The sequence below is a fragment of the Rhamphochromis sp. 'chilingali' genome, assembly GCF_963969265.1.
Source record: "Rhamphochromis sp. 'chilingali' genome assembly, chromosome: 7".
NCBI lineage: Eukaryota > Metazoa > Chordata > Actinopteri > Cichliformes > Cichlidae > Rhamphochromis > Rhamphochromis sp. 'chilingali'.
In genome coordinates, this window is record NC_137934.1 from 39,133,377 (window position 1) to 39,160,799 (window position 27,423).

Genomic DNA, 27,423 nt, shown 5'->3' on the forward strand with positions numbered 1-27,423 from the left:
GAGGCTTAAATTCTCTTGCATGCTTGTTCTCGGTGCTGCCTTGTCTCCTCCCTTTAGTGTTTGGTTTGTGTGTGTGTGTGTGTGTGGGAGACAGAGACGGGCTGTGCTCAGTGGCTTGTTGTACCAGGTTTAGTCCGATCAAGACGTGGTAGCAGCGACAAGCTCACATCCCTCTGCTGACTGACACATGGTACGCATTTCCTTTGTTTCTGTAAGTGAACCTTAACACTGCATGTGTGTCTGCTGGGTTGGTTGCAGTTACAGTTGATCACAGTGTCGCTTTAGAAGAGCTTTGATCTAGAAGATGCTTTGTTTCTTTGAACTACTGCTGCAGTAAGAGTAAGTAATTTGAAGCTCTACATGTAACTGTTTGTGATAAGGTTTCACACAAAAACAAAGAGCCTGCCTTGTTGTTTCCACTCTGTTTGTTTACTTAGTGTGTTGTCACTGAATGAAGGCCAACTCTCACTGCGTGCTTTGCTCAAGGGCTGTGGGTACAGCCAACTCAGATTGTATTGCTTCTGTTGGAGCTGTAATGAAGAGTTAGATGGCTCAGTATGTGTCTTCACAGATTTCTTCTCAAGTGTAAGAATAAGGAAGGCTGCTGCAGCTGAAGCATGGATCCACTCAAGCCTAATGATGGGAGGGGGGCTGACTCTAGTTGCTTGCAAGCAAGCCACAGGCAGGAATACAACTACATTATAACAGCATAATAGCTCCTTAATGCAACCCTCTCAAGTCCAATTAAAACCCTAATGAGGCCTACAATGAGATCACAATGAAGCATTTTTTTCTTTAAGTCAGATCAATTAACAGCAGAAACGGCAGACCAGATTCTTAATTGTCTGACCATGTGTGTGTCTCATTTAAAGGCAAATTACCCAATTATGTATTGGTGCACTAGAGTTATGTAACAGCAGTGTTTTCCAGGAATGATTGTGTTTCTGTTTAATTATATTCCCCTCCTGCAAAAGAAACCCTGTGGGAGTTTTGGAGCTATCCAAGGGCTGCAGGCAGCTAGGACTGGAGTGAGTGTAATCAGATTGACAGTACTGGCCAAGCCCTGAGCTTGTTCATTCTGAACAGCTGCTGGCGTCTGGAGCCAGATCTTAGAATAAAGAAACAGGATAAAGAATGAATTGTGAACGCGCATTTAGCGAGTATTACACAGAGGTCTTAAGTGACTTTCCAATTCCAAAATCACTCAAATTCTAGCGTTATCAGATAAATACACTGATCAAAAAAATTAAAGAAACTCTTGGAAAACGCTGATTTTTTTCCCCCCCATTCTCAATGGGACAGTGTAATGTTTGAGGAACTAAAGGATGCCACATCGTTTGATGGGAATGAAAATTCAGTGGGCCACAACAACAAATAGTACTCACTAGTTTGTATGGCTCCCACGTGCTTGTATGCATGCCTGACAAAATTTGGGGATGCTCCTAATGAGTCGATGGATGGTGTCTGGTGGGATCTCCTTCCAGATCTGGACCAGGGCTGAACTCCTGAACAGTCTGAGGTAGGGCTGTGCGATTTGACCAAAATCTCATATCCCGATATAAGACATCTATCGTCCGATAACGATATAAATCACAACAATGTTACATTTTCTGTAAAATCTGTGAATCTCAGGCAGCTCGACTTGCGTGAAGTGTTTCCAGCTGGACGTCGTGGACCTGGAGTCGAGTGTTTTAGCCGATGCATGAAACGATACATTTTTAGACATAAGTTGTAACGGCGCCGTTTTCTTTGTGAGTATTTATTACACGGCGTGCTGCGGGGAGAAGCCTGTTCTAACGTTTGAGTCTAAGGTTTATTTTTTTAGCACCTGGCGGCTCTTTTTTACTTCTCATCCGTAAATAATCTGCTCTTTCACATGATTCAGTTTATTTTGAAAAGTCTCAACAGGATCTTGAGCTTTATTGTGAAAGGTTTATGTGGAACATAAACAAGCGGACACGCGATGGTTTTACCGTCGTTGTTGCTAACGACAACGCATAAAAACAGGCGCTTGTCCATCTGTAGTGTGGTTATATTAAATATAAGAGAAAGAGAGAACTTTAACTAATTAATATAGCCACTACAGTGTCCATCAGAACCATGAAAAAATATCGCCGTAAACAGTTTATTTTGCGACACCACGAAACAAACGATAGCGTAAAATGAAACGATAGATGTTTTTATATCGTCATCCGATATATATCGTTATATCGAACAGCCCTAGTCTGAGGTGCAGCCTTGCAGCATCAGATGGACTGAAACATAACGTCCCGGTGTTCTGTTGGATTTAGGTCAGGCATTAATGGGGGCCAGTCAGTAGTATCAATTCCATCATTCTCCAGGAACTGCCAGGAACTCTAGCCACATGAGGTCAGGCATTGTCCAGGAGTAACTCAGAACACACTGCCCAGTGTATTGTGTGACAGTGCGTTCAAGATTTCATCCCGATAGCTGCAGTCAGGGTGCTGTCCCTCCATGGATATGCTTCCCCAGACAATCACTGACGTACCACCAAACTGGTCATGCCGAATGATGTTGCTCTCGTCTGTGAAAAACACAGGACGCTACTGGTGGAGCTGCTAATTCTAGTATTATATGGCTAATGCCAGTTGGGCTCCATGGTGCCTGATACAGTAACATAAATATTGATATTTACATTGTTCACATTGTAAGGCGCTTTACCAAACTGTATTTACATTTTTGTCCTGGGGCGTTTTCATTTTACAAAGAAGCAGGTAGTGTTAGTGGTTGCTAGTAGAAATGTGCTGGACGTTTGTTGTGACGAAGGGGAACTGGGTCAATTTCAGAAATGCAGTTTTACCTAAGTCAACTTTCAACAGGCCTATGAAGTTATGTCCGCCTCACCCTCCTTCAGGTTTGTGATGTGCTGTTTTTTTAATAACTTCAATAATTTACCCTGTGTTTGGAACAACTGATTTTTAAGATGCTGAGGTAGTGAAGAACTAGGTGTTCAATGACAGGACTTAACTAATCAATTGGTGCTGGTTATGTCGGTCTATCATAAGAACTCCCTTTCACCTCCCTGCTGCTCTGGGCTTGATAAAACTGAGATTCCATTCTGTGTGAAATCCACCCAGTCACCCCCACTTTCCCAGTTTTAAAGACTTGCGTGATGAAATGCTACAATTTCATGAAATGCTGTTGATCACCTGTATCAGGTTTCACATTTCTCCCCCATCTCCCAACATGATTGTATAAACTCCTTTATATTGTAAAACCGATATTTTTTTTAATCTACTTACTTCTGCGACACCTACAAGGGGTTGTTATCAGACTTAGAGTTAGGAATGGAGAGACAGGATGATGAACAGAAACGCACTGGGATTCTTCCTGTTTGCTCCAGTGTTTCTGCTTAGAATTATCTCTGTATGGATTTCCTGTCTGACCCTGCATTGCTTCCAATTTCCATTGTGTCACACACTACTTCAGTTTATCTCGAGTAGAAGTTAAAGCTTACATTTAATTGCAATTGAGCATCTTCCAAGGCATGCTATTTTGTGTGGAAATCGAATTTTGACCCTAAAAAAATGTTGAAAATCCAGTGGTGTGCTGAATATATTCAGCAGTCTACACTGTAAACTCTGCTTTATCATAAACAACATTTAGAGTGAAGCAGCACTTAAAGCTATGTTGATCAGCCAGTTGTTGTTTTCTGCCCATCTGGAAATTACTGTCTATCAAGTAATATTTAAAGCCATTGCCTGCTAAGTATCAATTTAAGTGTTTTAAATGGAATATTGAGAAAATACTAAAAATGGCAAACATTTAAGAGACTCGTTCTGCAACACTGTCACTACTTAAACTACGTAAAGCTGTCAGGTTTGCACTGATCCAAGCATTTGTTTGGCGTACAATTGTTATTTTACATCACTGAGTTCATATAATATGAGGCAGTAACTGTAGCTTGTAAGTGGACGGAAAGATTTTGAGGCGAGGGGAAGACTGAGTCAAAAGTCAGACTCATTCTGAATCATAACACAGTCACATCTTAAGACACGGACTTAATGATGTTTTTAGAATCAGAATAACTCAAGTCTCAAAATTGAACTTCCTGCAGTGGTTCTCTCTATATTCGTGGAGCCATTGCAAAGAGGAACTGCTAGTAGCTAATTTGAATACTTTCAGTAGCATCAATAGAAAATCAAAACGTGAGTTCCAGTGTTCCTCACTGTATCTACAGTGGGGCAAAAAAGTATTTAGTCAGCCACCGATTGTGCAAGTTCCCCCACCTAAAATGATGACAGAGGTCAGTAATTTGCACCAGAGGTACACTTCAACTGTGAGAGACAGAATGTGAAAAAAAAATCCATGAATCCACATGGTAGGATTTGTAAAGAATTTATTCGTAAATCAGGGTGGAAAATAAGTATTTGGTCAATAACAAAAATACAACTCAATACTTTGTAACATAACCTTTGTTGGCAATAACAGAGGTCAAACGTTTACTATAGGTCTTTACCAGGTTTGCACACACAGTAGCTGGTATTTTGGCCCATTCCTCCATGCAGATCTTCTCGAGAGCAGTGATGTTTTGGGGCTGTCGCCGAGCAACACGGACTTTCAACTCCCGCCACAGATTTTCTATGGGGTTGAGGTCTGGAGACTGGCTAGGCCACTCCAGGACTTTCAAATGCTTCTTACGGAGCCACTCCTTTGTTGCCCGGGCGGTGTGTTTTGGATCATTGTCATGTTGGAAGACCCAGCCTCGTTTCATCTTCAAAGTTCTCACTGATGGAAGGAGGTTTTGGCTCAAAATCTCTCGATACATGGCCCCATTCATTCTGTCCTTAACACGGATCAGTCGTCCTGTCCCCTTGGCAGAAAAACAGCCCCATAGCATGATGTTTCCACCCCCATGCTTCACAGTAGGTATGGTGTTCTTGGGATGCAACTCAGTATTCTTCTTCCTCCAAACACGACGAGTTGAGTTTATACCAAAAAGTTCTACTTTGGTTTCATCTGACCACATGACATTCTCCCAATCCTCTGCTGTATCATCCATGTGCTCTCTGGCAAACTTCAGACGGGCCTGGACATGCACTGGCTTCAGCAGCGGAACACGTCTGGCACTGCGGGATTTGATTCCCTGCCGTTGTAGTGTGTTACTGATGGTGACCTTTGTTACTTTGGTCCCAGCTCTCTGCAGGTCATTCACCAGGTCCCCCCGTGTGGTTCTGGGATCTTTGCTCACCGTTCTCATGATCATTTTGACCCCACGGGATGAGATCTTGCGTGGAGCCCCAGATCGAGGGAGATCATCAGTGGTCTTGTATGTCTTCCATTTTCTGATGATTGCTCCCACAGTTGATTTTTTCACACCAAGGTGCTTGCCTATTGTAGATTCACTCTTCCCAGCCTGGTGCAGGTCTACAATACTTTTCCTGGTGTCCTTCGAAAGCTCTTTGGTCTTGGCCATGGCGGAGTTTGGAGTCTGACTGTTTGAGGCTGTGGACAGGTGTCTTTTATACAGATGATGAGTTCAAACAGGTGCCATTCATACAGGTAACGAGTGGGGGACAGAAAAGCTTCTTACAGAAGACGTTACAGGTCTGTGAGAGCCAGAGATTTTCCTTGTTTGAGGTGACCAAATAGTTATTTTCCACCCTAATTTACGAATAAATTCTTTACAAATCCTACCATGTGGATTCATGGATTTTTTTTTCACATTCTGTCTCTCACAGTTGAAGTGTACCTCTGGTGCAAATTACTGACCTCTGTCATCATTTTAAGTGGGGGAACTTGCACAATCGGTGGCTGACTAAATACTTTTTTGCCCCACTGTATAGCAGTATTGTGCTTAATATTTACATTCCTCAAAGTGCCAAATGCAAAGAACTTTTATCCCCAGTTTTGTTTTTTGGGTCTCTTTTACACACCGTCTGCTGTAGTCCACAGTTTCAGACTTTAACAACAGCCATTCTAAGCAGCTTCTGTTACATCTGTCTGAAAGCTTGGCTCCACTACATGATTAGCATCAGGCAAGGCATTAGAGGAGCATGTATTTCATTCTGAGCTATATCAGAATTTCCAGGGCACAGAGATGTACTTAAAGACGGCATAATGACACGGCTTGGTTTCAACAGGGTAATTAACAGGAGCAGCCTCACTGTCAGGCAGCCCTGTGGGTCTCCACACCTGCTCCCTATCACAGGGTTGAAAAGCTACCGACTTAAACAGGTTTCAAACTGCATTGGTACTGTATCCCAGCACGCAGTGTTCATCATTTTGTCCACACCTTTCTTTCTAGTATGTAAGCCTAACACCTACAGCTCTCCCAAAACATTAAACAGAAGGATTATACACCTGTGTTTGAGCATGTGGAAATCAAGTGCAGTAAACAAAAACGGACTAGTTTTAGCAGCGATGTTCCAATTACATCATTGACCAGGAAGGAAATTCTGCACGGTCATCATTCATTCTGCCCAATTGCTTTTGGTTATTCTGTGGAATTGACACAGATGAAACAATAAAACATTTGCCATTCACTTTTTAACAGACTTGCATGATGGTTGCTCCCTCTTTACTGAAATAAATACCTTGGCTCACCCTGTAAATTCAGGTTATGGGCTTGGCTCTTGCCTTACTTTGGCAGTATCTTGGCCAGTGCATACAGATCTCTGTGAGCCCATACCATTAGACGTTTCATTTGTGATGCCTGCTGTAGTTCCACTCCAGTTGTAAATAAGCCACCCTTTGGTCAGCACCCATGAGCACCATCCCATACTGCAGCTCTCTACCTCTGAAGTCGGCCTTTAGCCAGGGACTTTCTGACAGATGTGCCAGACTTTGAAGATACTCTGACAGGACTGCGTGCTGGCCTGCAGTGGTTTCACACTAAGACTGCTGCAGAAGGGATATTTGAGTTTCATTAGATTGCAGCTTAGAATATTTTACATGATTAAACAGTGTATTGCACAAATGAGATGTGAAGTACTCTGTTATGATGTAACATTTTATTGTACTGCTCCTCTTTATGCAGATATTTCTTCCATCAATCACTTGAGGCAGCCCAGAAACCTCTTTATTGTAAACGAGGAGCAAACTAAGTGTAAGCAGATCTAATGAACGCACTTTCTAACTTTGTAACTATCCAGTGAAATTGGCTTTGCATTCTGAAAAAAAAGTCACTTTTGAAATCATTTTATGAGACAAAACAAACCTGTTATTAGAATAAGTGCTTCTGTGTTGCTTTGATGTTTAATGTAACAGGACTCTTTCTACCGTCCATCAGGACGTCTACTAGAAAACCCCTGAACCTGTTAGGTTGTTCCCTTCAGGGAGTTTTACTTTAGAGCAGTTAATTAATTCATTAAAAAAATATAATTTGCTAATCAACAAATTGGTCATTTGTTAAGCAAAATACAGTTGGAGTGTTTTTCTACTTTCCCAGAACCTGAAGTCTAAATGGCTCCAGTGCTGTTCCTGCTGTCCTCTGTGTTTGAACGTCAGGAGGTTTCAGTTAGTGCTTATCACGTCAGGAATTAGGTTTTAATTGAATTTACATTCTTTCATACAGCAGTCTATGATGGATAGGACTTGGCACGAACCAGCTTGTATGAGGTTAATCTTTTAAAAATGCATATCTTAATGTCATTATGTAAAAACTGGTTTGCATGCTGTCTGTGTGGAGAGCAGAAATTTTGAAACCACTGCCTATTGTCTGGTGATGACTTAGCATTTTATTGGTAAAGTTTATCTATGATGACTGGCACATTGCAACAAAATTTGAACTGTTCGCTCTGCTGATATACTGCATCCATCCATCTTTACTTATAAAGCACATTAAAACAACCACAGGTGACACAAAGTGCTGTTACATTGGAATAAAAATCGAATCATTTTAAGACTTGGTTCTTACTGGCTAAAGAAACTAACCAGTGAACTAAGAACCAGACTGTTTAGTTTTGTTCAGTTGCAGAGTCTACAAATAAGAAATGTGATAACCATACAGTGGTTTTCCTGATAATAAATGATGAGTTTTATTTGCAGTTTATTGGCTGAGGGAGGGTTTTTATAGACAGCACAGTTCTGGGAAAAGAGGGTGAGGTGTTTTTTATGAGGAACTCTTCAGTTAGTAAACTATTTGAATTGCTGAAAGCACATTAGCACATGCATTTCGAAACTCCTTTGCTGATATACACTATGGGTAGTATAAGTGTGAACGCGACCATTAGTTTGATACACAGCTGGCAAAGCTTCTAATCTAACAGTAGTGATTAAGCCAGAGTCACAACAGCTGCTGTTCCATATTAGCTGTGATGGCTAATATGAAAGGTTTTTCTTCACTTCATGTCTTAAGCATGCAGTGGTTTTCCTGAAAATTAAATAATGAGTTTTGTTTGCAGCTCTTCAGGTTTGGCGTGCTTAGTAATTATTTAGTAATCAGTTGTTTTGATGTCTTTCAGCTTGTTGTTTTGCTTTTACAGCCCACAGCTTTACTGTTTGGGTTTGAGGATATGAGGCAGCTGGTGAGTGGAGAGCAGTGGACAGCAAAAAGGAGCTAGAAGGACAGTCTCTGCTCGGTCCTGCTATCGGGGTTAGAGAAATCCTATCTGTGTGGGAGTGTGTGCGTGTGTGCACTGCAATAGCATGCACAATGCTGTTGGAAAAAACAAAAGCATAACATTCAAATGGAGAAACTCACAGTTTCGATTGCTAAGCTCGTTCTTAATTGAATAAAATGTGTATGTATGTTAATGGTGCAATTGAATTTATGAAACGCTCAGAGATGTTTTAGTTTTAGTAATCTCCAGTACTTTTAAAATCGTAACAATATTATTCCTGCTGACACAATTATAAATCAGTGCTGTGCTGTTTAATTCTAAGCCTCTGTCTGATAACATATTAGCTGAATCAAGAGGAATAGAATTCTGGATTGTGTTATTGAGCTAAACCAGCATATTTGTATAAAGAGGAATTGTTAAGTATAGTATGAACGGGACAAGTTTATGTAAATACCCTGCCATGGCCTCATATCACAACTATATCACAACACAGTGGAACATAAGAGATTTTAGAGCCACACGTTACACTTGCAATATAAATATATATTACATAAATGCAATATAAAGGCTACACATCGACAGACATGAGTTGTGCATGTGACATTTCAAAATATCAGCTTTTATACAAAATAAACAAAGTTTCATACAGTAACAGTGGCTATGTGGAGCTTTAAAAATAGCTGCCAGTGATGACTCAGCCATCCAGCAGCAGTCTAGCACCTGGAAACCTGCAGCTCTGTCTCTGTCGCTCCCTATTGAGATTTTTAGCCTCTGTAATTGTGTCTTTCTTCAGTGACAAACACCTTTGTGGCGTCTAACATACAGGCTGTGGATTTTTTTCATTATATAGATTATATAGAAGAGTTTTAGGCTGTATTTTGATTCTAGTAACTAAAGGTGCCTTTCAGATATAGGGGAAAAAACTGTTGGTATTTTTTTCTCCTTGCTGCTAAAAAGAAACTGGGTCAGAACTTGCTGCGAGTCATGTTTTAACATTATGTAATATGCCATGGCATTTTATCCTGAATTAGCACTCCATCCTTTCACAGGCAGAGACGGGGTTTGGGGCCATGTTTCCTGTCTAGGTTTGGTGCGTTCTGATTGGGTGGAATCTGTTTAGGTAGTTACATCATCACCTTTTATAGCTGTATGAATATGGATGAGCATTTGTTTCCCAGCGTTGTGTAGATAAGCCTGAGTGTTCTTAATGCACTGCCTCCGTTTATGTAGGAGTTGGGTTTGTTCTGAATAAATGTGGAAATGGACAAAATTAGGGTTGTCTCTAAGTTTGTGCCTCTTCCCCAGACGCAAGGCCTTAAATGTTGGATATTTGGCTATACAGACTTTAACCACATACTGTTACTGTTATCTGAAAGTTGATTTAATTTATTAAAGACTAATAATCTCAAAATCGTTTCTTGCTAAGCCCAGATGCTTTGCTCTGTGTCTGTGGTTAAAATGTATTTCAGTTTTCTCTCACAGCATCTGCTGCAGTGTCCTTGTTTGTCATGTCATCGGCACAGCAAGCTGCTGGCTTTGAAATGAAAACGAGTTGAAAAGAGTCAGACAGTAAAATGTCACCTTGCTTTTCACCCCCTCTAAAAGGGAGCTGGACACCTTGAACGTTGCCCCCGTCTTTGTTTCCTTCATTAATTCAAACAAGGTTGTCTGGTGTCATCCAGTTATGTCGGCGGCTGAGGTTGAAGTACAGGCTTGACTTGCACATCTATTGTGTTTGGGCCTGCAGGTCTGAACAGACCACAGTGGGATCAAACTAGGTGAGCTGTCACAGGGAGTTTACCTTTTTATTTGCATCTGCCTTAATCAAACACAGTAAGCTGTTGCAGCAATAGCTGCCAATGTTTTCTTTATTTTCAGACTGTGAGAACTCTTCAGATTCTTACAGTATTACATGTGCGTCTGCGGTCGTGCACACAAAATTGTGATTGCTCAACTCATCTGAGATCTGTTTTGATTAACCTGTCAGTGGAAACTGAAACACTACCCGCATGAAAATATTATGATGATGATTTTTCTCTTGCAATATAAGGCTGATGGGTTCGAAACTTATTCTCTCTAATGATGGGAAATATCACTGACAGTAAAATGTACACATATCTATGTCCATGCTTTTAAGATCCATCTACTTTAGTGAAGGATTTTAGACATCTTATGATGCACATGTTAATGCATACATTAATACACCAGCACAGGCTCATTGCAGATCTTGTTGTCAGTGGATATGCAGTACGTTCCTCCTCAGGCCTGTGAGTAGAGTCACTGCAGTGGAGGTGCAGCAGACATTGCTTGGTTTGCTCATCAGAGAGCTCTTACTGGAGCTCCTGTAAATAGCTGGATAGTATGCATTGTTTTATTATATATTTTTTTACATTAATGTAAGTTTATGTTGAGGAAATATTGCTGGCTATATATGATATGGTATGATATATATCCAGCATACAAATGTAGATATCTGTATGAGCTTCAAAAATCCAATGTGCATTAGAGCAGCGGTCCCCAACCCCCGGGCCACGGATCGGTACAGGTCCGTGAGTCGTTTGGTACCGGACCGCGAGAGTTGAGGCTTGGGTGTGAAATTTAGGGTTTTTATCGGTTTTTTAGCGTTATTTTTTTAATCGTTAACTCCATTTCCCTGGGTCTTTTCCCGTGTGTTATGAATAAATCTTCTTTTTTTGATACCGGTATTGGTTTTATTTTCTTGTATTAATCTGCAACTCCTTAAAGGCCGGTCTGTGAAAATATTGTCGGACACACGGTCCGTGGTGCAAAAAAAAGGTTGGGGGTCGCTGCATTAGAGCACAGTACGTGTACGAGACTGGGAATGGAATTTAGTATCAAAAGTTTCCAAACCAAACATGGTTGTCAGCTGCTAGCTTTCCCAAAGTCTAATACAAGTTGTGCGTGTGCGTGTGTGTGCGTGTGTGTGTGTTTCAGCAACTACAGTCACTCATAGCTTCACTGAAGGTGATTTTTAGGTTGCTAATATACACTGTAGAAAAAAAAAGCTGCTTTGTGGTGTTAAAGAAATGAACAGCAGGGGCACTAGAGGAGCAACAACGAGATTACTCCCAAAGCACTAACGGTTTCACAGGTGGAGGACATTTTTCCCTCCTCATCAGTTTTGCATTTGGATCATATCAGTGTTACTACTGGCAGCATGAGGTGATACCTGGACTCCAGCACAGGTAGTCCAACTCCTCCAGGCACATCAGAATGTGCCATGGCTGGAGGATTTGTTGCTTCTCACCGTAGTCTCAAGATTACTCACATTACTCAGTCCAAATCAGTATTCAGCACGTCGCCATTGAGATCTGATGTGGTTTTAACGTGTCCCTTTAGTTTTGGGATGTTTTTTGAGCAGTGTAATAGTGTAATATTAATTATGATGATTGTGAGAATATTATTTTACAGAGGATTATCTGTAAAATAATTGCAGTGCACTGCAAAATACAGACAAATGCTAAAAATCCTGCTGGCTTTAAAACTGCGAGTTTTCAGAATGGGCTCATGTGTGGTGAAATCCCCTCCATCCTTTATCTCTCTGAACTTGAGTCAGTGCTCCTCCATCTCTACCTCACTTTGTTTTCCATGTAGAAACCCCAAAAAGATGAACGTGTTAGATTATTCATGACACTAAAAGTTCAGCTGTGAGGATGTGGGTTGTACACTGTTGATTCTCATTCTCCACACAAATGTTTGTGCTGGGAAAACAGCAGACTGTACAAATCTCACAGACAACTTGACAACAGACATTATTTTTGAGGATTTATAGAATATTAAAACCTGGTCACAAAAAGTTTGAGTTTGAATGATTCATGCTTTAGGTCAGCTTAGTGCATGCAAACCTCCCACCACCCTTTTTTTGATGATCAATTTATAGTGACAAAAGCTTTTCAAATGCTAATGTGCTCTTGCCACTTGCTGTGGTCCAGCAAGTGCGCTTTATTGTTAAAACTCTTTCTCGGGCTGCCTGTCGCAGTTTCTGTTTTCTATTAGTATCACTTGGAGATTGTTGCTGGCCCTTCACTTTGTGTCTCTGTCAGCCTCTTCACCACCACCCACACTCTCATCTGCATAATTAATCAGCACTAATCACCAGGTGAGGTTGTTATAAACAGCATTCACCCCGGGTTCACAAAGACTGTCAGTCACGGAAGCTGCTGACAGTTGCTGTGAGTTTATTGAACAGACAGTTTGAGGAAAAGTGGTTTATTTTGGGATCAGACTGTGTGCTGTATTTAGAGAAAACTACCAGCCTTCCAGGAACAAATTCCTCTGACCTCTTTGCCCCAATGACTGAGGGTCATCTGTTTGCAACTTGGTGGGAGTGGCCTCAGTGTAATGGTAAGACAGCACACTGAGCCAAGATTAAATTAGGAAAGCACTCTGTTGGTGCCTCTTCACAAAGCCTCGTTAATAGATCTCTGGCGTTCAGTGACAGTTTGCTAATCCCTTATTGTTGTGAGCAGCTCTCAGTATCGTCTGCCCTCTCAGCCAGTAGGTCTCTGGGTTCTAACCAATCAGAACTTTGTGATTTGATTTCATCTGTAGGATTATCTGAGCAATAACCAATCAGTGGCCCTGTTTTCCCCGTCTTCCTTCTCACTGAGCTGCCTATGGTTGTTTTGTCTGACTAGAGATTATATAGGATCCTGCTTCACTCCGGCGGTGACCATGACACCAGATCTATTCACTGCAGCTGCCTGGACTAATATGATGGGTTTCTGTAAACCTGAGCCAGACGGTATCTTGGAGGTAGTGAAATTAAGAATCTTCTGCAGTCGTGTTGATATTTGCTGTGTCAGAGTTATGACTGAACAGAAACAGCGCCCTTACTGTTGCAGAGCTGTTACTTTTAAGATAAAGAGAGGCCATGGTGAGCAAACCTAATCAGAGCCTGTTTGTTGCTTTTGGTCAGCTGTTAAATGCTTCCACTCTCCGCTGTGCACAGGTGGAGGGAGTCATGTGGGTGAGTGTCTGTTGTTTGTGGTCAGAGCTGCTTACCAATTACACTGTAATGTTTATTGCTCTGCGGATAGGACTTAATAAGAAATATAAACCAATGGTTGAAATATTTAAGTTGATTGTAATGATTAACTTCCTGTTTATGAGACATTACATTAATAACTACCTGCAAAGTAAATGGTGTACTGTACTGAAAATATAAAACACTTGAGTAACAAAGTGGTTGTGCTGTTACATGGATATTTATTGTACCCAGAGGATGCATCCACAAATCATTAATATTTTTCTCCTGTGCTATTCTGAGGCTGATGCTGCAGGGATGACATGTCATGCAACCAGTGAATAATCCCGAAAGTTTCATTTGGCCAAAGTTCTTTTAAAAGTGATTCTTGTCACTTGGCAGGAACCTTTGAAACTACTCCAGCACTTATTTAGACGTTCCTGCTTAATTAAATAATTTGTGGCTTTTAATGATTTCTTTGAAGAATTGGGTGCACAAGTTTGAATTAATTTTGGAGTTTGGAGTTTGTCCCTTAAAAGACATCGAAGAACCTTCAGCACCACTTATTAAAGTTGTATGGTGCTAAATCAATCATTCAACCCTGGAAAAAGAGCAGCTCAAAGCTCAAATTACCATAACATGCTCATGATAAGTGTATGTAAACATCTGATCACAGCTCTATACTTCTACTATGCATGCGCAATGTTTGCTAACATAGCTTCTTTGGCTGTTGTTTGGCTCTTTGGGGAGCTTAGACATGACAGTTGTCTTCTTTGCCCCATCTCCTATAGATTTCTGCTCAGGAGTCAGGTCTCCTCCTTATATGATGTGTGGTTTAGTCATATAGCTAGCCAGCTAGCATATCCTAGCAATGACAGAAGCTGCTAACTATAATCTGTAAGAATAAGCTGGTGCATAATATTTCTAAGAGCAGGTTAGCATGAGGACATTATCACATTGCACAAAGCAGCGTTGGGTTTATTAAAATCATGTTTTTTTTTTAATTTTACATTTGATTTTTAAGTTTTCAAAATGAATGTGCACTCACTCGGTTTGCTGAAGATTTCTAAACTCATCTTGTAAAACCAGTTTCATTCATCATTAATCAAAATCAGTTCCCACTGTCACGTTGCCTTGAGGTATATAGTCAATATCAGATGTGACACTAACTGAAACCCAGATGATCAATAAAACTGTGTCTTTTGAGTTTGACTAATTGGTAGACACGACCTCTGGGAAATGTTAAAGAGCTACAACCGTTCAGTGACATTTTAAATGCAAAGCAGTTGTTAGTTGCAGTGTGGGATCAACCACTGAGATGGCCCTTAATTATTATTTTGGGATTCTCCGGCAGCAGCTGTTGTAATTAATGGGCCGCTGATTGGTAGTCATTGGGAATGTGACCATTTATTCTCCATCATGTTTGTGTGTGCGCTGTAACTTTATCCATTGCTGTGTATCACCAAGTCTCCCTCCCACTGCCTCCATCACCCAACAGATTTATGTTAAGTTGTCTTCCATCCACATTTTGGTTAAACTAATGTGTTTTTTTTCTGTCTCTTGTCTCCTCTGTTTTTTGGTGTGTGTGTGTGTGTGTGTGTGTGTGTGTGTGTGTGTGTGTGTGTGTGTGTGTGTGTGTGTGTGTGTGTGTGTGTGTGTGTGTTGTCGTCCTGTGCGGCTGCGGCTTCACCTGCTGCTGTTGCTGCTGATGCTGCTGCTGATGCTGATGCTGCCCACTATACACCAACCCCACTGCCCGCAAACCCACCACTGCCAACATCTGGTGAACAACACATGGCGGACACCCCTTCGTCCCCTTTAATCTCTATCCAAAATCCTCTGACACATTTTCCAATCCCTTTCATTTTCTGTCTTTCCCTCTGTTTTTATCTGCTATCACTGTCTTGCCCTTCCCCCTCATCTCCACCCTTTCGCCCTGCTAGCAACACGCAGAGTTGAGAGAGCAGCATGCCACCTCCGGTAAGCCAGTGACCTTTCAGACGAAGGGCTAAGGCCAGTGTACCCAGTCAGCAAACTGGCCAGGACTGATATTTAGGCTGAAATTGATTAGAAAAGAATGCATGTGCTCTTGCTTTTCCCAAGTATTGAGCATTTAAAGTCAGTTTTAGTGGTTAGTTAATTATGTATTTTGGGAAAGTGTGTCACTGTCCACTTCATATATGGCTTCACAACAAAATGTATCTGCATTTGGAAAAGCAAACAAAGTCCATTCTTTTGAACAGAGTGCAAAGATGAACTTTTTCTATGTAGTATATAAACTGATATTAAGAACGCTCACCCTTAACTTCAGATGTTAAAGCAAAACGATGTGATTGTGTTGCTCTTTCCTTTGTCTAATATGTAAATTCCACTTTCAAATATAGCACAGAGCCATATGGACTGGTTCACATATTGTGCTTTTCTACTCTTCTTGAGAACTCGAAGAGCTTTATACAAAATGTCCCATAAAGCACTTTTGTCTACACCCAGGTGCTTTCTGTGTAACATTCCCACACCTTCCTACTCTGATGAATGAATTGTGGAGCCATTAGGTGTTTAATATCTTGCCCAAGACTGGCAACTGAAACCATTTTAACTAAAACAATAACTTCTGCTGTTGCAAGATGGTGTGTGTAAAGATAAATGAGTAAACACATTATTTAAATAGAGATGGGATAACAAGAGACATTTAGCTGCTGACCCCAGTAAGACCAGAGCAGTTGTTGTTTTTTCTTGTTACAAATATTTTTAGAACCATAAATGGTAGAAGTGTTTTCATACTTATGCATGAGTCCTGTTTTGTTTTTTTTAATGCAATGGGATTGGTCACACTTCATCCGAGATGGGCTCCCATTGCTAAGCAATAACTTGCCTGCCTGCTTCATTAGGGCTCAGTAAACAAGGTGGAGTAATAGGGGAGAGGCTCACATCTTCAGGTTATCAGCTCTCATGAAAACCGTCATGATGATAATGTTGAAAACAAATATTATGTAAGTTATCAAAATAGGTTATGAAACAGAAGGCTGCAGCTATCAGATGCTCCACAAGAGGGTTGTGTGTGGATGTGCTCTGATTTCAAGAAAGGTGGCAACATGTCAGATTTTTCTTCTGATGTCTTCCCTTTTCATCTCTCACCTCTTCTTCCTTCTCCTTTTATGTAGCTGCCATAGTGTGCGGTGATGACACCGTCCTTCTGACACAGACCCCGAGCAGGATGAGCCAGCGCCAGGTGAAGGAGCGGGACAAGGAGAGGGAGAAGGAAGTAGGCCTCCAAACACCCAACAGGGAGCAGCTTGCCAGCCCCTCTACCCTCAGCCCAGGAGTCAGCTACAGCCACGGTAAGATCTGCTTTCCAAAACACTGGTTTGTTATTATTGTCATTAGTTTGCACTTTGTTCTTGTTCGAGAGCTGAGTGCACAGTGAGCGAGAGAGAGAGGGTTATGGCACGCAGCTGAAATGAAATCATGTCCATCATGGTTATTATAGATCAGCGCGTTCGGTCATGATTTAGCGTGTCTCCATTACTGTACGTTATGTCATAGTAGTAACGCATTCTCCCAAAAAGTGCTTTATGACGTGCTCTCAGATCACATTCACACTAAAAAATTAGTCAGGATATTTTAGTTGGTTCAAATGTTGTAAAAGTGCAGAAACGTGTACTTTTCAAACCCTAACCCCTTCATGCTGCTCACTGTTTATGCAAACGTTTGACCTCCTCCTTATTTTTTGGCTGCTATGGTAATGACAGGATAAAGTAAATTACTAACACCACCCCCACTCCACACCCCCTCACATCACTACATGTCCTCAATCATAATAAAAGCAACCTGTGCTGCCTATTTGAACAAGTCATGATTTTTTTTCCCATTCAGCCTCTCAGAGTCATCATGCAGCACTTTCCTGATTATTGCTGTTGTACTTAATGCTAGTGCAGTAAATATCTGTATAATACTGAATTTAAACTCTGAGCAGATTGTTGATGCATTGCTACATGTACTTTCTAAGCAGATGTGTTATGCCAAGAAATTTGATAACGACTGGCAGACAGTTAATCCTGCACAAACATGTTCTGCTTTGTGCTTCTAAATGTTTTTTTTTTATATAAATTTGTTTTTCAGCCATCACAGGAATCCACAGTAACTTTACATCAGTTTCTAAAATCAGTGCTTCCTCCAGTCTTTGTGGGATTTCTGTAGTGAAATTCTGTCTTAGACCTCCTGTAGCCTGTAGCATAAAATACATAAAATACTCTTGAAGTACCACCCTTATGACCGACATTAAAGTACAGTAGTATAGGCCTATTTAACACTACACACAGTTTACATGAGGCACTCTTATTAATTTTAACTGTCATAAACAGGATGTGACGAGTGATAATAATAACAACTGTTCTGCATTAAAACATTCACAGCAGGTGGGATATCCAATCTTTAACTGATTACATATGAAAAAAACTACTCTGCATTTAATAAGGCTTTTGTGTTTTTAACATGTTTTAATGTTTTGTATCTTCTCTGAGTTCATTTTAAAGCTCAGTTTTTAAACCCTTACGATGTAACTACAGCCCAGCCCAGTCATGTAGCACATCATTATATACCAGCTAGCCCAACTTCAGTAACCCTGCAAAAGTCACTGCTGTTTAGTTTTCTGTCTTCATTTATGTTGGAAGTGATAACAGAGCTGTACGTTTTAATTTTTCAGAAATCCCTCAGTCAGAACATGGTATATTATTTAATCTTAAAAACATTTTTGGAGACTCCCGCGGTCTCCAAGGGGGAGAACAGCCATCATAACAAATGCTGAACTGCACGCTCACCTGGAAAAAAGAAGCAAGCGAACTTACAAACTCGAAACTAACTAAAGACTGACTCAAACAGAAGATTCTTTACCCTCAATAATCACATTAAGCAACGGTTCTGAGAGAAATACAACTGAAATATATGAATTCAAAGGTGTGCATTATATAAACTGAAACTATACCAATCAAGTCATTTTCATTTAAATAGATTACGTCAAATGTTACATCCACTGCCAAGTTAAAAACAGCAGTTATCTTAGTGTGCCTGTAAGCACTGCGTCACTGTACCACCCTAATAAGTACATTTTAAAGTCTGGTGTATGTGTTCAAGTATATTATCATTTTCCTACATGTGTTTTTACTGCAGGAAAGAACCAATAAGAGAAGTTTAATTCCAAAAATAAGAGATCCATCACAGGAAAGATGGTAACTCCTACTGACTAACCAGTATATTGAGCAGGTTTTTAGTCATATCTGTTTATAGCAGACCTTTTCATTTGTGTGTCTTTGGTTTAAGTTATTCAGATTTGTTTGGAAGTACATGTTTATAATTGGAAAAATCAGCTCTCTGTTTCCTTTAAATGAAAAGTTATACTAATCAGACGCATTCCTCTCTCTCCAGTATTTTTAGAAATCGTGTCTATAAGGGATAAAATATGCTCTTCAGTACAACCAGGACTTTTGTGCTCCTGACATGACATATTGCCTGTGATAATATTAGCAAAGTAGCAAACATTGTGTCGTGGTTTTGACTGTGCGGTGGCGCTCGTGATTGCCGTCTGATGCGCCTGTTTAACAGATGGAGCAAAGAATTTCTTTGAAAATCAACCAGCAAGTCAAAGAGAGGAGGTTTGTTTCTGGGCAGCATCACATGGCATGAAATGATAAGATGTCTTTCATGTGATTCCTCAAATTTGACCATTTTCTTCACTAACCAGCTCTGTGTAATGAGGCTGAATGCAGAACTGAGCTCCTCTGCAGCAGTTGCTCTGATAAAGCACATGACTATGGCTACGTTCACACTGCAGGCGAAAGCGCATCAAATCCGATTTTTTTGACCCTATGCGACCCATATCCGATCATGCTATGACAGTGTGAACGGCGCAAATCCGATATTTTCAAATCTGATCTGGGTCACTTTCGTATGTGGTACTGAATCCGATACATATCCGATGTTTTAGAAAGCGACTGCTGTTTGAACGGTCAAGTCGCATTAAATCCGCCTTTTACGTCACCGACACAAGACTGAAGCCAATTATCAGCACCCGAGAAGACATCGCGAACGCTTCCTAGCCATCCAGTGTAGATGTCAGTGAAACTGTTGGGAAGACAACGTAAACATTTTATTTGTACTGTATAATCTGCAGATTCTGACAGAAATCTGCAGCTATCCTTTGAAGCACCGCTCCTCTCTTAAACAGCAATAAGGATCATTATTAGGTTATCTACATTATTATGTAAATAACAAAATAACTTAAAGCAAAAATTGGGAAACGTAAAGTCCGAAGTCTTTATATTAACGGCCATCAGTCAAACAATACTGTTTGTTCTTGGTCTAAACAGAGCGCGTTGTGTGTGACATCTTCTTTTGCGCATGCGGGCCGCTTTGAGCGTTCACACTAGAGCGCGTTTGCTGTCGCATTTTATTTGTAGTGTGAACGAGGAGACAAAAAAATCGGATTTGATCAAAAAATCAGAATTGAGCATTAAGACCTGCAGTGTGAACGTAGCCTATTAATTGTTTGTTAGATATCCAGAATGGCTGTCCCAGACGGGAGCGTTAAAATATCACCGGCTCAATCGCTACACAACATGCTTGAAAAACACCATATACTTCATATACTGTACACTATAGGTCCAAACACACACACACACACACACACACACACACACACACACACACACACACACACACACACACACACACACACACACACACTCTGACCATTACAATCATTGTAGTTGCTGTTGAGTTCTAAATAGAGCTGCATACTGTACACGCTGAGCCTCTTAACTCTTATAATCCTGTTTCCTTTGTCTTCTTTTATTCTGTTGCGTGTTATGTTGACACTTTAAGACATTGAAGCAATGGCCATTTGTAGCCTCAGGATAGCTATCAGGGTTTTGCTTAGTCTCTCTCTTTTTTCTCTCCAGCCAACTGCAGACCTTTTTAGGAGATCCCAACTTCAAACCTGCTCATCCTGTTCCACTCGAGATTTGAGCTTCCTTTCTGGAAACCATCTCATTCAGGACTGTTGATGGGCTCAGGGATGGAAGTTCCCATGCAGCAGAATAGGAACAAATCAAAGAGGGGGTTCTATAGCTTTGAGGAAATTGGTCTTACATCATTGCTCATGCCTTATTCTTGTATTACAGCGCCCTCTTGTGGACACCTTACTGTGATTAGAAAATTACTAGAGTGTTGTTAGATTTCCTTGTTCTCAGTGTGTGTTCTTAGTATCAGAAAATTTAGTTTGATTCCTCTTAAGATCACAGAGAGCATGAAGGACAAAGAAGCGGAAGCTGATAGTTTTGATTTTGAGACTGTAAACTGTGACAGATCCTTTGTTTTTATTGCTGTGAGTGAAAAATGTTCCAATGTGGGATTTTTATTTTTAAATGAAAAATATTTTCTGGCAAATCTTGCTTATAGTATACAAGAAAAACTGAATCTCTGTGTCAGTGTTTCCTACATTATTCTAGGGTGGAACTCACTTTCTTACCACAAGAGAGAGCAAGCGGTACAGAGAATCTAATGACTGTGTTGTTATTGCAGAAACGCTCTCTGTGTCAGGCTTATCAGCCTAGGTGTATGCAGTGATCGCTGAAGAGTGTGATCTGTGTGTTGCTGTGTGGATATAGGCTCAACACATCAGCAGCCTTTTGGGATCGGTCCATTAAAATCTTTGTCAGACGTTCAATGAGATACATGTTTTGTGTTTATGGTATAGCTGAAATGTATTAGTATACATACTGGAGTAAGAAGTGCTTAGTCAGCCCTTGGCTAATATTTCTCATTTCCTGGTGTAAGCATACAGAATAAAAGCAGTCAACTTACTTCACATTCTAGTCCTCACTGCTTCAGAGAAACAAGAGTCTGTAAGAATATATACCCAATATGACCCTCAAGTCCCTGCAGTCCAGAATGGGTATCCATGGCAACCGATTTGACTTCAACGTCTAGCCGATGGTCTTGTGTCAAAGTGATGACAGTGTTTGCTTTGACGTGTTTTCTCTTGCCAGTGTTAACATAGATTCTGCCTGATGTCCTTGGGTTAAAATAGGCAGTTTCTTAATATTGGAGTTCAGGAATGAATCCACCCCATACACGAGGGCACGACTGCTGCTGTGGTACAGATCTTTCTGGAAGAATATTCTGTAGGAGTTGTGAGAACATTCACATCTAAGGTGTGAAGATGGAATGTGATTTTGAATTGCTGTGTTGGTGTGTCGCTGCTGCAGAGCAGGATTTCTGGAGGATAACAACTTGTGTTGAAACATAATCACATTTGATTGTACCCCAGCTGCGATGTGCTGACTAACCCTCGTGATACATTTGCATACATAGTAATCGTTTTAAAAGGCTAGAGCTTAAAGCTCCATGTTTACATGTTCATGATGGATGAAATCCCTCTTATCCTCCTCATAGCAGATTCTGACCTCATTAGCAACCATTTGATTGTTTTTATAAAGAAATGTGCACAAAAGCACCTCCTTGCATAGTCCTGGAAGTTTCAGCGTTTCAGTGTGGCTTCTAGTTTTTAGTTGAAGTCCCCTCTGTTGTCGAAAGCTTATGTGCTTGATCTCCTGATGTGATGCACCACTTTCAGATCTCTGGTATGGAGCTTGAGGCTTGATTTTCATCACTGGTGAAGATCCTGAAAACAATTGGGTCAGTTTGACACTGAAGTTGATTTCCTTACTAAAACTGTAGATATGCAGCACTGAAAGCAGTCCATGCATATCCACATTATCTGAAAGCAGAGAATGTCTAGATTAAATTGGTCCTCATACGTTGCTTAGATGCTACAACCTAGTCAATAATCTTCTTCTACATCTTCTTTGCTGTCTTCTGCTCCTCCTCCTCATTGCTTTTGTCAACCTTTCATCATTGAAGTTAATTAAGTGTATTGTATTGTAATTGATCACGCAGTTCTGCATTTCTGTCCTGCCTGGGACAGATGCTGGACACACTGGAGGGATTATATCTGGGAACATAATGGTGTCCCCATGGAGGTGTTGGAGCAGGTGGCTGGGGAGATCAGTGCTTAAACGGCTATCCCCACATTTAGTTGTAGATGCATGAATTGATCCAAATATATGCGTGAGCATGTAGTGTATTTACATTTCTACACAAAGGGAATCCAATTTGACTGCAAAATTGACTTTTTGGAAATCTAATTACTGCTAGAACGGTTGGAGGTAACCAGATTACTGCAGCATCTGCAGAAAAAGTGACTAGATGTTTGATTTACCACCTAGAGTATGTATTTCCTATCACTGATTGGATAGTTTCAGCTCACTTTGAAAGTGGGATTTTCCCATAAACTATCATGTGTGCTCTCTAAATATGAATTCTAAAATTTTGAATTTTCAAAGGATGATTTTTGACTTTATAGATTGTAATAATCTTTCAAGTCAGTTCAGTTCAATTTTATTTACACAGCACCAAATCACAACAACAGTCGCCTTAAGACACTTTATATTGTGATGTAGACCCTACAACACTACAAATAGAGAAAAACCCAACAATCATATGACCCCCTATGAGCAAGCACTTTGGCGACAGTGGGAAGGAAAAACTCCCTTTTAACAGGAAGAAACCTCCAGCAGAACCAGGCTCAGGGAGGGGCGGGGCCATCTGCTGTGATTGGTTGGGGTGAGAGAAGGAACACAGGATAAAGACATGCTGTGGAAGAGAGACAGAGGTTAATAACAAGTGTGATTCAGTGCAGAGGTCTCTTAACACATAGTGAGTGAGAAAGGTGACTGAAGAAGAAACACTCAATGCATCATGGGAATCCCTCAGCAGCCTACACCTATTGCAGCATAACTAAGGGAGGATTCAGGGTCACCTCAACAATCTTGTTGATCGAAGAAAGATGGACAAAAAATCCAACTATACCTGCAAGTTTTAATTTTGTGTTTAGTTCAGATTGCTTTCATGACTCTGTGTGCTGTTTGGATTATTTAGTTTAATTAGTGAGAGACAGAGCATAAAAACAGGCGCACAAACTCGGTGTGTTCCCTAAAGAAATAAACTCATCACTAAAGGAAACTTCACACAGCCACTTTCACTTGCTCCTCTTGCCAGACTGCTACTGGGAAAGTTTGAAAGAGATGCATGTGTGAATCATACGAGGGGGCGGATAATGAAGAGGATAAGATGGTGAGAGAATTTGATAAAGATTTGATAAAGAAATGAAGAGGAATTGTAGAAGAAGGAAAAAAGAGGAAAGGCAGGAAGTTAAGCTACAGTGCCAGAGCAGGTGGAGTCGGTGCGGATTTAAGCTCAGCCGCAGGGATTATGGCGTCAGACAGGGTTAACAGCCACTGCCAATCCAGTGTCCCTTCTTCCGCCTACGCTCTCATCCAATGAGTGCCTGACCCTGAAAGGCAAGAGCACTGAGCGAGTTTGACCAAGGTTTGTCTGTAGAGAGCTGGAGGACACGAAGACATGATGGAGAATATGTCTGCTTGCAGCCTGAGCTCTGCTCGGACGGCTGAAGGCTTGTCTGGACTGACATGACTTGGGTGTAAAGCATGATTTGGGATCTTAAACTGCCGGCAGTACTTAACGTTGGAACATTTTCTTTTAAGACTTAACCTTAAGGAGTCCAAGGTATAGTATTAAGTAGTACAAGCTGTCACAGCAGTTGAAGTAGTGCTTGGTGGAATTGGAGACAGTGAAGGCAGAAGAGTAACGTAGTTTGAAGCCGCTCACCTGACTTCCAGCGCTAGCCTGTTTAGTGATTTGTGCTGTCTTGTGTGCTTTTGTGCTTATATACTCCATGTAAGGTTGCTCTCACGAGGACAGAAGGGAGCTCACACCAACATAAAACCACTTTTACTCATCAGAGTATGAATGTGGACTGAAACAAGAGATATGCATGTTGTTTGATCTACTGTAGGAAGGAGGAGTACAGCAGAAGAATGATTTAAAAAGCCTCCGTGCTCCACAGCTAATCTCAGGCTTACAGGGTCTAAGACTATAGACGTTTTACTGCGTGTGACTCTTGAAGGTGTTTGAGTCTTACTATTCTATCAATAGGTTTTTGTTCACTTTTGTGATTGACTACAAAACATGATAATAACTTCTGACTTTTATTTTTTCAATAACTCAACAAACAGCTGTATTTATTGCAAACATAGTGAAGAATAACAGGAGAGTTAATGAACTTTGCTTTGTTTTGAACCGTGACACCATGTAAAGCATCAACAGTGGTCAGATCAACTTAATGTAATAGCAACTTTGCTCTGGACAAATAAGACTAAGAGTCTTAGTGGCTCTTTGAGGCCATATTTAGCCATAGGAACATCTCGAGCTGACATGCTAACAGTGGTGTGCTATTGCTATCATCACAATGCAGAATATTCACCATCTTCAGCTGAAGTTCATGTGCAGCTAATAGAAACAGTATTGATCAAATGTAAAGTTGTGCCTCAATGATGGCCTATCATAACGTGCCAAGTAATCATCAAAAACATCCCAGAGCGTGACAAGAATATCTTTTCTGTTTTTTTTTAAGTAAATGTCACATACATGGTTGTATTGGTTGCACTGGATCCTTATCTCCAAATTTAAAGCAGCATTCAGTGGCTTTCAAGACGGTTTATGTTCAGTTCTCCTGATGACGAAACAGAACAAGGACATCATACCGATTTTACGTTGTGGGCCACGTACAGTGTCATGAACACTTTGATCTTCATTCAATTCAGTGTCACTTGTATAGCACTAACTCAAAAGCAGCTGTCACCTCAGTGCAAAAGTGTGAGTAGGCCTTACCAGTGAAACTCCTCTTTGTCAGTGTAAAGAAGTTTAGAAGACAAAACGCCAAAACACAGACTTAACAATGTGGTGTATGCTGTACAGTGCAGCGAGGAATGCTCAGACCTCTACATTGGAGAGACCAAACAGCCACTTCACAAGCGCATGGCACAACACAGAAGAGCCACCTCCACAGGACAAGACTCAGCAGTCCATCTGCATCTTAAGGATAAAGGTCACTCTTTCGAGGATGCCAATGTTCACATTTTGGACAGAGAGGACAGATGGTTTGAAAGAGGAGTGAAAGAAGCATCTATGTCCACTGTGAGCAACCATCTTTGAACAGAGGCGGTGGTTTACGACACCAACTGTCTGCCATCTATAATCCAGTTTTGAGATCCCTCCCCAGACGCCTTAACGCCCACTCACATCCTGGGCCATCTGACCTCAGGAATTCACATGATAAGGTGGGGCCAGGTTTCACAATGAACACACCCGAAACTCTGGCTGATTGGGACCCACGCCCAGTTTCCCACCTTGGCTCAGGCGATTAGAGGATCATCAGGGGGTCCTTTTGTCCCTCTGTGGGGGGTCACTCCCACTAGGTTTATATCTGGGACTCTCCACCATTTGACCTTAGAACTGAAGAAGCTTCTCGGATGAGAGGTGAAACGTCTTCAAGCAACTTAAAGAAGTCTTTGCAAGCTCCTTTGACTACGATGACCTGGATGACTGAGAACCTTCACAGACATAAAGAAGTTTAAATACACATTTAATCCGTTAGATATTTAAGGAAACAGAAGTGTAGTGTCAGGCTTAAATTATAAGAAACAAATGTGTAAAATTACTGAAAAGCTTCTGTTAGCTAATAGCCCAGGCTGTCATGTGATTATAAAACAGAAACATCTTGTTAATTAAAGGTGGGGCTTTTGTTCTTTTCTTTTGAATGTATGAAGAGTCCGCCCTGGGTAGCCTGGATATAGCTGGGAAAATGACCCAGATGATGACTAAATTTAGAAAAAGACTATCATGTGACTCAGAATGCCTTTGGAGTAACCAAAATGGGCATTTCCTCCTCTGCAAGCAGGTTAATGAGGTCTAGGATGTGAATTATACACGCAGACCATCTAATTAGCTGTATTAATTAAAGCACGGTTGAGGCAGGCAGCGCTCACATTTATCAGCTGTAGATTGATTAGCTACGTTGGGGACAGATGTTTTGGAAGGGATTACACTCACAAGTACTTCACAAGTTATCTCGGCTGAAATGTCCATGGACAGCTGGCAGGCAAGGCTTTGCGAGATGCCAGCAGATTTCTAGATTCCTTGCAAAGGTCTAGAATGAAAGAATGAATAGGACGGGTGAGATTAAATGTGGCAGAAGACTGCAAGGAACAAGAGCTGATAATGTTCTTCAGTGTTGGGTTTCAAATCTAAGACCAGGCCAAATGTGTTCCTTCGCTCTTACATAAATAAACGAGTTATCAGTGACTGTGTTTATATGAACCATACTGATGACACTTATCTTTCATTGGCCTTCAGCTTTGAACCTAAAAAGTTTATCCTTTAAAAAATCCTGAACACATTCACTGCGTGTATAAGAGAACTAAATCTAAAATAATCCACATGTATCAGCTTCTGTCGGATTTCAGACGAGACCAGAGGTCAGCTAGATTCATGGTGCAGAGGTACCATTTATAGAAAGTGCTCAGTGTGTCACAGATGTGTGCCAACAAAGCACTTCACAGTCAGTGTCACCTACAGGCACAGACAATGCACCTGGTTTTAGCTCTATTTACTGTACCTGTGTCCAGGAGAAGCACATGTTTCAATGCGGCATTCAGTGGCCGCGCTGCAGCCCGGAGCCTTCTGTGCCTTTGAACACTAAAGCTTAACCCGGCAGTGCTGACAGGCTTTCTTATTTCCCTGTGCAATGTGGGAATAAAAGGGTGGTCTGAGCAGTGGTGTGACAACAAACTTCCTTCTGTCCTCAGAGCATCTGGTGTGTGTGTGTGTGTGTGTGTGTGTGTGTGTGTGTGTGTGTGTGTGTGTGTGTGTGTACATATTTGCAATCTGATGACTCGTTATAGCATAGCAGGTATGGTTTACAAGCTGTAGTTATTT

General features: G+C 41.0%; 1 protein-coding gene across 7 annotated transcripts in view; it reads left to right on the top strand.

The window, feature by feature from the left end:
• The window catches only part of osbpl8 (oxysterol binding protein-like 8), a 156,723-nt gene that overhangs the window by 101,249 nt on the left and 28,051 nt on the right, over window positions 1-27,423 (top strand). For 4 of the 7 annotated variants that reach the window (XM_080887500.1, XM_080887498.1, XM_080887503.1 and 1 more), the window contains 2 exons: window positions 15,456-15,492; window positions 16,674-16,850. In XM_080887500.1, coding sequence (XP_080743626.1) covers window positions 15,456-15,492; window positions 16,674-16,850 — 214 coding nt within the window. Of the gene's footprint in view, window positions 1-80; window positions 212-15,455; window positions 15,493-16,673; window positions 16,851-27,423 lie in introns of those variants that run through there. The other 3 variants (XM_080887502.1, XM_080887501.1, XM_080887504.1) reach the window with 3 other exon arrangements.